Source organism: Taurulus bubalis (assembly GCF_910589615.1).
Source record: "Taurulus bubalis genome assembly, chromosome: 5".
In the NCBI taxonomy this organism is placed as follows: Eukaryota; Metazoa; Chordata; class Actinopteri; order Perciformes; family Cottidae; genus Taurulus; species Taurulus bubalis.
In genome coordinates this window covers 15,511,899-15,523,722 of record NC_136593.1, presented here as the reverse complement: position 1 = coordinate 15,523,722, position 11,824 = coordinate 15,511,899, and the positions used below count along the sequence as shown (strand labels likewise).

Here is an 11,824-nt window from a genome sequence, read left to right as displayed (position 1 = left end):
GTGCGGCCAAATCATCCTGTTATGTGTATTCTATTGAGTGTTGCTGAGGATCTACTTGTGGTCCTCTTTGCTGATGTAGCTTTCATGTTTTTTGTTGTACACTTCTCTCTTTGACACTTTACAATTCAGGCAACAACTACTGCAAATCATGATTACAGCCACACAAGAATGCTGCAAGAATCTAGGCCGAAAACAGGCCTAGATTCTTGTGGCTTGCATCGATGGCACATCAGACTGAAATCATCAAATAAACCAAACATAAGACACCTTCATTAGCAAAGGGAATGCTGGTAACACCGAGACCATTGACCATGACTGACAAATAAAGTGAAGCTGCGTCAATTGTTTGGTTTACTGCTGATCTGTAATAAGGCAGTATGTTTTTCCAGAAAATACTTTTAAAGTTACTTAGAACTAGAATTATAGGCTTGCAGTTGTGTGCCTCCCCCAAGCAGTCGTGTTGCAATTTACATTCATGTCTTTCCAAAATTTGATCACTTAAGCTATTAATCCTATTAGACCTTTATGTGACATAATTAGCATTTGAAATATTGAATAAAGGCCAAAAACATGATTTGGCCTTTAGGTTACAATGATTTTATGCCAAATTTTAAGAAATTAGCTTGAGGCATTCACGAGAATGGGATGGACAAGTTCATCCGTGCCAAATTTGTGCCAATTTGTGCTAAATTTGAAGAAAATCCCACCTTTGTGAGATATTGCGTTCAGGCGTACGTACGCATAATTCCTCCGGCCACAGTTGCTGCTGGTGTGGAGGCTTAAAAATATGTACCTTTTGAAAAAGTGGAACAAAGTGTAATTACCAGACAATGGAAGACTATGGAAAGGGTATTTTCAATCGGATAAGATGCACGTATTTTCACAAAATAACCATCACTTCCAAACAGAGAGAAATTTCTTGACTGGCTCCATGCAAACACACATACTAACTGAACCATACTACAAACTACAGCCTCATAAATGACCACTGAGTTAAAAAAAATAACAACAAAAAAAATATCATGAGCTTCACCATATTGATATTTACTTAAGGCTCTTGCACTACACTGTAGAGTGAGTCAGGCAATTTTGTTCACTTCCTTTCTGTATACGGACGTAAGTCTAATCATCTGTGCTGCAACACAAAATGGATTAAGGTACTGAAGGTACGGATGAAAGCAAAGACACTGTTCTTAAGTGTGCAAATGTACTGCACAAAAATAAGCTGTTTTTATTTTTATGTATACTAACAAACTAACCTAACACTATTTTATCTTTTTTTTTTGCATGGTTTGGAGAACATAAAGCAAGGAGGCCCTCTGGTATCCCCTCTCAACCTAGAGTAAAGTTTGGTTGGGTTTACAGAAACAATAAATAAACAAAAACAAATCTTGAACATTGATATTTGACAAAATAATGATGAGGAGGATTTGTCCTCAATCATCGTGCGGTCTTCAAGGGATGAGGACCTGCACAACAGATCACTCGTTAGTCTGCATACATTCAATACTGACATAAACTACAGTGTGTGTTTGTGTGTGTGTGTATGTGTGTGTTTGTGTACCTTCAGCCTCCCCAAGGCATAGCTCCTCGCACTCCTCCAGCTCGAGGAAGCGGTTGTCGTTTCCTTCACAGCCGCTGTAGATGAAGGGCCTGCAGGCCTGAACCTGACTATTAAAGTACCAGCGCATAGTGTATCGTCCACAGCTCCCCTCCTCCATGGGCAGCAGGCACAAGTCAGCTGGAGCTGCAGAGCACAAACACACACACACACACACACACACACACACACACACATGAAGAGGGTGCACACAGAGACACAAAGACGCACACAGAATAAGAAAAGGGCAGGCCAGGCATAGAGGAGCAGTAATAAAGAGCAATAGGGGACCCAAAACAAGCATTCCTGACCACTGTGATCAAAAACTCAATCAAAACAACCGGTTTATTTCGATGATATTTTTGACATAATTATTTAGATGTAAAGCAAATCATTAGCACTGATATAGTATTCTTTGTTTTATTTTTGATTTTACTGGATGCATTTATGCCTTTAATTCAACAGCAAAACAGCCAACGCAGCCTGAGACATGCAGAGAGGACCAGACTTCAGGCAGACAGGACGGCAGAATGAATCCCCGTTACACAGCACATGAGCTGGTTTACCTTCCCCTTCGACTCTCCTCTTGATTCTGACTGATCTGGATTTGACTGCTTTCAGAGGTGTAACTTTGGCTGCTTTCTGACCATCAGCTCTTGCTGTTTTCTTAACATCAGCTGCGGCTGATTTGTTTGGTTCAACTTTGACTGTTTTGTCATTTTCATCCTCGACAACCTCACCTGCACACACAGACACACAGCATAGACACATTCAGAATAAATAGAAAAAAAACATTAGTGTGATAAAGGATTTAAAGATCGTGATCGACCACAGACTCAGGATGGTGAGCGCTTGTAGCGGGCGTGAGTGAAAAAGTATACAAGGTCAACACGGTCTCTCAATGTCATGAAATGAGCACAAAGTGAAACACACACTGAATATGAAGACACGCTCCTCCAGCACAAATGTGATTATGTGCCGATTGAATAAACCAAATTATGGCACGTACGTGGCACGTACGTTCTCGTACTTTTGTTTATTGTGATTGTGAACATTTGAATCACCTCTATTGTAGAGATTTGGAAAACCTGGAATTCGGCATAATACAATAATATAATAATAACATATGGGAGTAACAATCAGGTTGACACCTTTCTTTGAGGTTAATCGTTTGGTCTTTGTTAAAACATGTTGCCTGAAAAATTGTTTCCCCCCACTAAAGCAGGGAATGCATACCTGAACAGGTTTTTCAGACAATGTGCTCATTTCACACTTTTCACACGAGACCAGGTTTGTTAAGGTGGTGCTCAGTGTATCGAAAAGTGCTATTTCACTGCTCGATAGCATCGGACACAGTATGAAACCCAGTACCATCGCTCTGGTTGGCAGAGGGAGCAAAGTAGAGCAGCTCGGCCACGGGGTTGTCGTAGGACTCGATGGAGTAGATGTGCTCGTAGTCGGGGTCGTTGGTGTTCACCACCACACGCAGCTCACGGCCTGAGAGAAATGCAACACCACATAGGTCAAAGATCCTTCACCAGCATCTGACGACCTCCAAACTTCAGATAGATGGAAGGCTCTGGACCATATTGGCCCACCTCCAGAAGCCTATGAATACATGTACAACATAGTCAGTGAGCCTATACCCTAACATTTGTATTTATCTGGATACGCCTATAGAATACATTATGTGGTACGTTAACATAAATGGAGTCCTCTGTTTTCTTAATGAGAAAACCACCCAGTTTTGAGAGGTCTCCAGACCCAGCGCCACCAAGTTAGACCTGTTTGTTAGGGACGGACACGCAGACAGACACGCAGATCAAGGTCGACAGGCAGAGCGATGGACGAACACACTCACCCTCCTCACCCTTCACGGCCAGTTGTTGCTCTGGTGCAGGCCGAGCCCTGACCGGGGGCTGGGACCGATTTACTGGGCCTGAACCTGAGAGAGCCAGATAGGACGGGGAGGAGCGAACAGGTACACCGAGGGAGCGGAGACAGGATTTAGGGAGCGAGAGGGACCAGGTAAGTGTTGCAAAAGGGAGACCGGAAAGGTAACATGTGGAAAAAAAGCAAGGACAGAACATTCTGGTAGTAATACTTTCAGACACATGAGCCAACAACAAAAACAACAACCCCGAAGCCCCACAAAAACCATTCCACCGTTCCAACATACACACCAGCTGAAAGGATTTAAAGAGTTTTTGCAAGACTGGTCACCATGAGGCAATCTTTCAAAGACTGGTTATAATCCTTTAAGGATTCAAGTCGCTGCTGGATGGACTTGTGTCTCACTTGAGTCAAACTTCATCATCTTCTTCAAATCACAGTGGATTCAACTAAAGCCTGCTGCCTCAAACCATCACTGATTTGTACATTATGAAATGCATAATTACTTCTGAGGTATACATAATAAAATAAACATGAGTGAAATGTTTGCTTTTGCTTCATTATCAGTAACATTGCATATTTAGTAACTGCTGCTTCACAACACTGAGTCTTGCTCAGTGTTGTGAAGTGAAAATGATACACTTTGGGAAAGGTGATCATTTTGAGTTTTTTTTCCAATTATCTTTTAATGAATGTATTTTGAAATGTTTAATGCTATCTATTCTCAGTGATTGTAGAAAGTATGTTGTTTAGTCTATATAATAATGGTAGAAAATGCAACTATAATTGTTGTGTGTGCATGAGGTTAAATTATCATTTAAACCACACACAAATACCTAAAAATGTTTGGAAGCATTCTAAAAAGTATATATGTGACTGACTGCTCTCACTACAGACTCCACAGCAGTATTTGTGATATAGTGTAGCGCCGTGACTCATGCTAAATCACAGCCCTTCTGTCCATCCTTTTCTCTGGCGCTGCAGTGGAATGGCTCACTCACCTCCACACGCTGAGGACCAGACAGATGGAGAAGGAGGAAGCAGAAACAGAGGGAATAAAAAAGGTCAGCTTAAAGAGCCATGGCATTGTTGTAGTTCTCTGTAGCTTCTGTTGTATCATACTTTCAAAGAGTTTAGCTGAAGCTGTGACTCATATGTTGTGATTACCATCTGAAGTTCAACTTGGGGACAACTCTGTTATAAATTAGCAATGCAAGCTGCATGAAAGACTCACCACAGTGCTGACTCATCTCTGAGCGAACGTACTCTCTGACCTCATACTCCTGAATTCAAAACAGTGGGAAGAGAGAAAAAAACAAACACACACACTTACAAACACAACCAATATCAGCTTTATGTAAGTGTGTGTGTGTGCTGTTTGATGTACACATCTTCAAATTGAACCCCGCGGTAAGGCTCAAGCACTGACCGTCATGCCTGGCTCTCCTCTGTCTCCCTTGGCTCCATCTGGTCCCAACTCTCCCTGCAACATGGACACGTATTAGGACACACGACACACAGAGAGCTTGCAGCACATTAATTCATTAAGCTGAGACCAGGTGCAGCATGTGAACTAAATGCAAAGTCAAAGGGAAAGATCAGTGATTGTAACTTTTACAGATATATAAAAAATGTATGGGACCCCTTTGACGAACCAAAAAATTCCAATAGAGCTGGGAAGTGTTAATAAAATGTGGTTGTCATTTCAAGTAACCAGTTTTGGTTGATACGAATTAACTGTGTAAGCGATGAGGAGCTTGTTCTAATTTGGCACACTGTGGAAAGAGTAATACTGGAATTCAAAAAGTAATTCAGCGCTGTATGATGGTAAAATGTTCAAATGTTTTTGATAAGGGAACCAAGAAAAAAGAAAGAAAAGACCTCGGCAAGTGGTTTCCTGTCAGAGATGATTGCTAAGAAAAGTGAGGCACTCACCTGCTCTCCTCGCTCCCCCGGGATCCCTGGAATACCGCGTGGACCAACCACGGAGGGACCGATTGGACCTCTCTCTCCCTGACACAGGCAAATCAACATTAGGCTACAGTAGACATGTGTAATAAAACAAAACTTCAATTGCAAGTAACAATCTCTAAATAGAGCTCTGGACAGGCGGTATTTGCCTGCTTAGCTTCAGTGAAATCAAAGACAGATACTTGTTTCTAGTCCACTGCTGTGTGTTCTCCAAAGAAGCTGCTACTATACTCCTTCAATTCACACACACACTATGAAAAGGTGATTTTACTGTGATGCAGACATCAAAACTAAAGCAAATACGACTTAATACAGTTATTGTTGTATTAGTGTTTATCTGATCTGTTAATAGGATGGAAAATAAATCCTCTGTCTTCCTTTAAGCCTGCACGAAAGCAAGAATATTGGTTTAGGAAAATAATGCAACTGGGTTGACTAAAGGGAGTGTCTCAGTTGGAAAAAAAGGTGTGCCCATCAAAGAGACTCGATATGGCCCTGTTCGCCTTTCACCAGTTTTCTTTCTTTATTTGAGGATGCAGCAGACAAGCCAGTCGAACGCAGGGCCCATCAAACTGTCAGTCATTATGATGAAGCAATACACAGAAATCAAACAAAACGAGCAGTCAGGTGAAGAAGAAAAAGGAGAACAAACTAAGGAGGAAAACAAAAGACTGTATTCTTTTTATAGAAGTCGTAAATCATATTCCCAATGTCCCAACTGTCAAAAACAAAAAGTGTTATCTTTGTTGCCACTCACACATCTCTGACTGCTGCTATTTTGTGCACTTGCATAGTTCTGCAATGACACGTTAGTCTATTCCTGCTTCCATTATACATTATCTTTCTCTGCTAGATTGCCATGAAATGTGTGCACAGTCATATTTGATGGTGCACCCATTAGCTAGTGTAACAAAGGCTTGTTGAATTGTCATTATATCCTATCTCGTCTCCTTATGTGACATCAGCCTGCATAAATGGAAAAGTATGGAATTAGCCATTATCAAGCCCAAGTAAAGATAGTCACCTTCTGTCCCTGGAGCCCCTCTGGGCCTTTTGCACCAGCTAGTCCCTGAGTGCCACTTAGGCCCGGTGCCCCATCCACTCCTCTGGGGCCAGGAGGACCAGGTACACCAGACGGACCCTACATGAAACACAGAGACAGGTAATGATGAATCTCAAGGTTTCCTGTATGTATCGCTAAGGATGAGCCATGTTGTGCTTCTGATAGTACATACATAACATGGAGATTAGGTACAGCATGTAAGATCTGTACTGCTGAGTTAGAAACTCACCCTTTCACCTTTCTCTCCCTGAGTTCCTTTGGGTCCTGCAAGGCCGTCAAATCCACGGTCACCCTACACAGTCGAAGAAAAGTGGTAACACTGTATATTGGACACATTTATAGTTAGTCAAAGAAAAGTTAGACAGCACATACCTTGGGACCGAGTATTCCTTCTTTTCCAGGGATCCCTGGGGCCCCAGAATGTCCAAGTTCCCCCTGGAAAACAGGGGGAACAAGAGAGCAAGCCTGTAAAGTAATATTAAGAGCACACAGAGGCATATAGTACAGCACATAGTGTCTGTTTGATGTTACTCATACCTGTTCACCTTTTCTTCCTGGGAGGCCTGATCGCCCATGAGTACCAGCATCCCCCTAAACCCAAACACTCAATCAGATTCATTAAATGTCCAAAGTACCTACCACACATTACATGACTCATACATAGCTGACTCATAACTTATTTAAAACTACTTTCATTTTGTGTTGATTTAGCGGTCCCAGTCAAGCTGTTTGCTTTATGCCCAGTGAATGTGCTCATTCTTTTATGTGTGAGGCAACGGGTAAAAAATAAATACATTGATATTTACTACTCATTGATAAATTGACTGAATTGTTATTAATTACAATAATGGGATCCGATATCAGCCCATTTGTCACCTAAACATGATCAAGCTATTTGAGTCAGTATAGGACTGATCTCCGTCATCAGTTTATCAGTTTCGGTATTGCTGCATCTCTAATCCCCACAAAAGGATACAGCATCTAGCTTCACAGACTACGAGCTATCAGTGAAATGTTAACTTCTTGGTTTATTATTGGGGCAGAAGAAATACCCAGTGTCAACATATCACTGGGTGGGAAATGATCACAATACAATTTCTTCCCACCTTCTCTCCTTTGAGTCCATCATTTCCACAAGCCCCCTTGGGTCCTCGGTCACCCTGGAAGCAAATAAGTTCATTATTGACAGAGGAAGCTTGTGAGTGACAAAGGGACAAGGACCAGTTGACAGGCACCCGGTGGAGTCTTCAGCATGTAAATGGTCCAGGCCAAGAAATAATAGTCTTTCACATAAGAAAACGGTTAATTAAGGTTATTATACTTTTGTACGGAAAATTGTACGTTGGATTTTGTTAACTTTGGGCAGAACCAAGCTCTATTCCGTCAAAGATTCAACGTCTCATCCCACTAAGCAATTTTGACCTTTGTACATTTTTAGAGGTATAAGATTGCCTCTGATGCTGTTTGTAGGTATATATACTTGTGTGTGACTGGCTGCATGACTGTTGTCTTCTCTCTGTACTTTCTCCAGCTGTACTCTGTCTCTCTTGCAAAATAGATCTGTGTCTCAATGAGATAACCCGATTAGTTATCATAATACAAATACAAATAAAACTAGCTTGCCTCTACACATCTGCGTCGCCCACATCTTTAATTGGTTCAGTGATTACAATATAATTCAAATGAATAAATTAAGTGAAAGACAAATGGGCATTAATTATATCAGGCTATTTTTGGGTGTTAATAATCATAATGACAGAGTGAAAGCAAATATTCTGCATGGATATCTTTAATTTAATCCTCTGCAATCATATCAATTTTATGCTATTATTGAGTTGTGACCGTCATCACCGACTCCTGAAAGATGCTTGAAGGTTGAAACCACACAGAATGAACAGACACCATCTCAAGCACACGGACACAAAGACAATACCTTGATGCCTCTCATTCCCACAACACCAAGCTCTCCCTTCTCCCCGCTCTGCCCTGGGATCCCGTCTTTTCCTCGTAAACCCTGGAATGAAAACAAAAAACATATCTCGGTTTGTCCACCAAAGAGATAAAACCACACACAGAAAATGATACATCTATATTTGGATGGAATTAAAATTACAGACCGATTCGCCAGGTACTCCAGGTTGGCCAGCTTCTCCCTGCAGGGAGAAGACAGAAGTATAGTGATTAGAGTAGTAAGATTATTACGTGTACTGACTACTGACTGGTTTTGCTATCAATTCTGACACTGATTTAATCTCACTGATCATCCATGCTCAGCGTTACTCGCCTTTTGTCCACCGGGGCCACGGGCTCCCGGGAATCCAATGGATCCTCTTTCTCCCGGCTCTCCCCTCAGACCCTGATGTCAAACACACACATAAACAGAAATATGCATATGGATCATTTGCAATAGCAATATAGTGGCCTCTTTGTTGGTTCAACATAACATTGTATAAATGTAATCTTTTCCAAACAGTTACAGTTACAGTTACAGTTGAACTAATCATATTTCTGAGTTAAATAATTAATTGATGTGCCTGCTTGGCCATCAGATCCATGTTACTAATGATAATATATCATCAACCCCTAGTTCAGATCAAATTCTGTTAAAAAGGCAAACAAACTATTGTGATAGTAGTTTTTGCGCAAAAATGCTTATTTCAGCTTCTGAAATGCAACAAATCCTTTAGCTTTTCTCTGCTTCATATCTGGCCAGATAAAACCAGAAATGTGAAGATATCACCATGGATTTTTATAAATTCAGGAGGACATATTTCTATGTTTTCTGACATTTCCTTTACCAAAGAATTAGTTGATTCCTCAAATAAATAACGTAAAACAAAAAAAATAAGATAATTAGTAGCAACCATAACACCATCCCATATGTTCAGACAATAAACACATTTACCTGCTCCCCGAGAGGGCCCTCTTGACCTTTCCCCCCTTTTTCTCCCTGCACACCTTTGGGTCCCCTGTCACTCTAAAATGAAACAATAGTGACATCCACAACAAGTAAAAAAAAAAAACATTCATATCTTATTATATTCAACATTTGGACCCATCCAGGTGTTCACTGACCGTTTCTCCTTTATTGCCCTTTTCTCCAGCCGGTCCTCCCACCAGCACAGTGTCCCCCTGTGAGTGGCAGTAAAGATGTAAACATCTGGCTTCTCCCCAAAGCCAAAACATCAACAAACAATGTTTCATACTGTAACCTTTTCTTAGGCGGAGTCACTTTTAGTATCGCAGCTCATTAGCATTGTGTGTATTCATATATTCCTCCTGCTCCCTCATGAAAGAGCGCTTTCAAAACAGCCACAATGTGTCTTATATTCCTCTTCATCCATTTTTGGTGTCAGAGAGATAGTGGTGGAGCTTAATAGATATTAAAATGCACACACCTTCTCTCCTTTGTCACCTTGCAGCCCGATGTCCCCCTGAAGAAAAAAATAGCTTGAGCAAAACATTTCATTCAGGCGTGCCAATTTAATTCACCATTATACCATTTTACAGCAAAAGACTCGGGGGTGGACACAGCTAGCACATGACACATAACAATGGGAAAAAGGCCTGGTAGTATTCACCTTCTCTCCCCGAGTAGCACGATTCCCTGGGGGACCCTGATGAACACACAAACACACACACTCCCATTATACACTGGTCCACACAGAATAAACACCATGCCTGTTTTTAACTCAGGGCTATGTTTACCTTGGTCAGACAACAAAACTGAAATCCCAATTATGTCATGACCCCTCAGGTTGTACGGTTAGACTAAAGGCTGTGCACAGGTTGAACTTGTGAGGAACAGCGTCCCTGTCTGTATACATTCAGCCTATACATTCTCCTGGTAAATTAAGCATTTCGTAGAAGCATTTCGTAAAAGCTCTGAAAAAAAATGCTGACACCCTATGGACACCCTGCCTTAATGAAGAGGCTCTGTTGGTGAATGTTCTGAGTGTTACTGAGTGATGGATAGTATTTACCGTTGGCCCTCTCTCCCCATCCAAGCCAGCCCGGCCCTCCTCTCCCTAAGACATGCCAGACAGAACAAGGAACACACCAGTTTCTATCATCAAGAGGCAGATTACATCAAATCTTGAATAAACACTAATGTCACCGATTTCTTACTCTCATCCCTGGTTCTCCTCTCTCTCCTCTGGGACCGGGTACTCCAACGCCAACCTCCCCCTGGCAACAGAAATATTATATACACCCTTCAAAAAATCCATTAACATTTAAGCAGGGAGGGAGAAATATGTGTCGCTTAGATAGTCACCTTGTCCCCTTGGATCCCATTGGTACCAGGAGAGCCCTATAAAGTATTAATCATAAAAGATTTATAAATCAAAATTCATCACTCATCTGTTTTTGTCAATTTCCCATTCTCCCTGAGACATTTTCCTTTTTTTTAATTATAAGTATTAACAAAAACAGGATCTAAACTCACTGCTTGTCCAGGAGGACCAGCAGGACCAGGGGGTCCCACATTTCCTGCACGGCCTGCAAAGCCCTGGAGACCCTGAAAATGAGACCTCAGTAGTTGAAAACAAACCGCAGATATTAAGAGGATAGGCATACAGTATTGTGTTATCGGCGGCTCCACCAACCCTCTCCCCCTGTTGTCCGGGAGGTCCTAGTTGTCCAGTTTCTCCTCTCAGGCCCGGCTGCCCAGCATCACCTGACTTCCCCTGTAGCCCTGGAGGACCAGCTGAACCAGGAAGGCCTGGATCTCCCTGAAATTAAGTCAGAGTTCGATTTTTGACCTGTCTCACATCTGATAAATCACATTTACTGATTAGAGAGGTACAAACATACAGTAGGCCATCCTAAGTGGCACCACATGCTGTTCCTCACCTTTAAGGCTTGAGGCCCATCCCGACCAGGAGGACCTATCAGCCCTATGCCTTTCTCTCCCTGCAACACACATTTTGTCATTACGCTTTACATGGATTGGTTTTGATTTCAGGCAAATTAATAAAAACCCATGACAGAAGCTTACCTTATCTCCTTTTGGCCCTGAAGAGCCCTGTGACCCCTGCATAAAAAACAAATGTTAGGTGGGAAAATAAGAGATACTGATTAATTATTATTATTGATAATTATAATAATAAAGAAAAGTTGCAGTTTGTTTAAAGAGTGTAACAAATGTCTGCTTTCCCCCCAAGCATTCATTATTATGCAGGTGAAGACACGTTCTATCAGTTTTAGTGTGTACTGTCAGTGACTCAGTTGTCATTACACTTACCGTGCCTCGTTAACCTCAAAGACCACAAATAATCAAAACCTCGAGCATCAGA

General features: G+C 41.6%; 2 protein-coding genes across 2 annotated transcripts in view; both read right to left on the bottom strand.

The window, feature by feature from the left end:
- Positions 1 to 1,294: 1,294 nt before the first annotated feature.
- LOC306737026 (uncharacterized protein) lies at positions 1,295 to 3,690 on the bottom strand (the record flags this gene model as incomplete). Its single annotated transcript, XM_079218731.1, has 5 exons — positions 1,295 to 1,469; positions 1,565 to 1,747; positions 2,167 to 2,340; positions 2,972 to 3,097; positions 3,462 to 3,690. The coding sequence occupies 5 exons, from the start codon at positions 3,688 to 3,690 to the stop codon at positions 1,441 to 1,443; spliced, it is 741 nt and encodes a 246-aa protein (XP_079074857.1). The 3' UTR covers positions 1,295 to 1,440.
- Positions 3,691 to 4,451: 761 nt separating this feature from the next.
- Positions 4,452 to 11,824, bottom strand: part of col7a1 (collagen, type VII, alpha 1) — a gene marked incomplete at its 5' end in the record, with an annotated part of 45,957 nt that continues 38,584 nt past the window's right edge. The window contains 23 exons of the mRNA XM_079218730.1: positions 4,452 to 4,503; positions 4,728 to 4,776; positions 4,923 to 4,976; positions 5,429 to 5,506; positions 6,489 to 6,605; positions 6,757 to 6,819; positions 6,900 to 6,962; positions 7,065 to 7,118; positions 7,634 to 7,687; positions 8,461 to 8,541; positions 8,645 to 8,680; positions 8,812 to 8,883; positions 9,433 to 9,504; positions 9,603 to 9,659; positions 9,926 to 9,961; positions 10,109 to 10,144; positions 10,511 to 10,555; positions 10,656 to 10,715; positions 10,804 to 10,839; positions 10,975 to 11,046; positions 11,135 to 11,260; positions 11,382 to 11,441; positions 11,527 to 11,562. Coding sequence (XP_079074856.1) covers positions 4,487 to 4,503; positions 4,728 to 4,776; positions 4,923 to 4,976; positions 5,429 to 5,506; positions 6,489 to 6,605; positions 6,757 to 6,819; positions 6,900 to 6,962; positions 7,065 to 7,118; positions 7,634 to 7,687; positions 8,461 to 8,541; positions 8,645 to 8,680; positions 8,812 to 8,883; positions 9,433 to 9,504; positions 9,603 to 9,659; positions 9,926 to 9,961; positions 10,109 to 10,144; positions 10,511 to 10,555; positions 10,656 to 10,715; positions 10,804 to 10,839; positions 10,975 to 11,046; positions 11,135 to 11,260; positions 11,382 to 11,441; positions 11,527 to 11,562 — 1,374 coding nt within the window. The 3' untranslated portion in view covers positions 4,452 to 4,486. The remainder of the gene's footprint in view (positions 4,504 to 4,727; positions 4,777 to 4,922; positions 4,977 to 5,428; positions 5,507 to 6,488; positions 6,606 to 6,756; positions 6,820 to 6,899; positions 6,963 to 7,064; positions 7,119 to 7,633; positions 7,688 to 8,460; positions 8,542 to 8,644; positions 8,681 to 8,811; positions 8,884 to 9,432; positions 9,505 to 9,602; positions 9,660 to 9,925; positions 9,962 to 10,108; positions 10,145 to 10,510; positions 10,556 to 10,655; positions 10,716 to 10,803; positions 10,840 to 10,974; positions 11,047 to 11,134; positions 11,261 to 11,381; positions 11,442 to 11,526; positions 11,563 to 11,824) is intronic.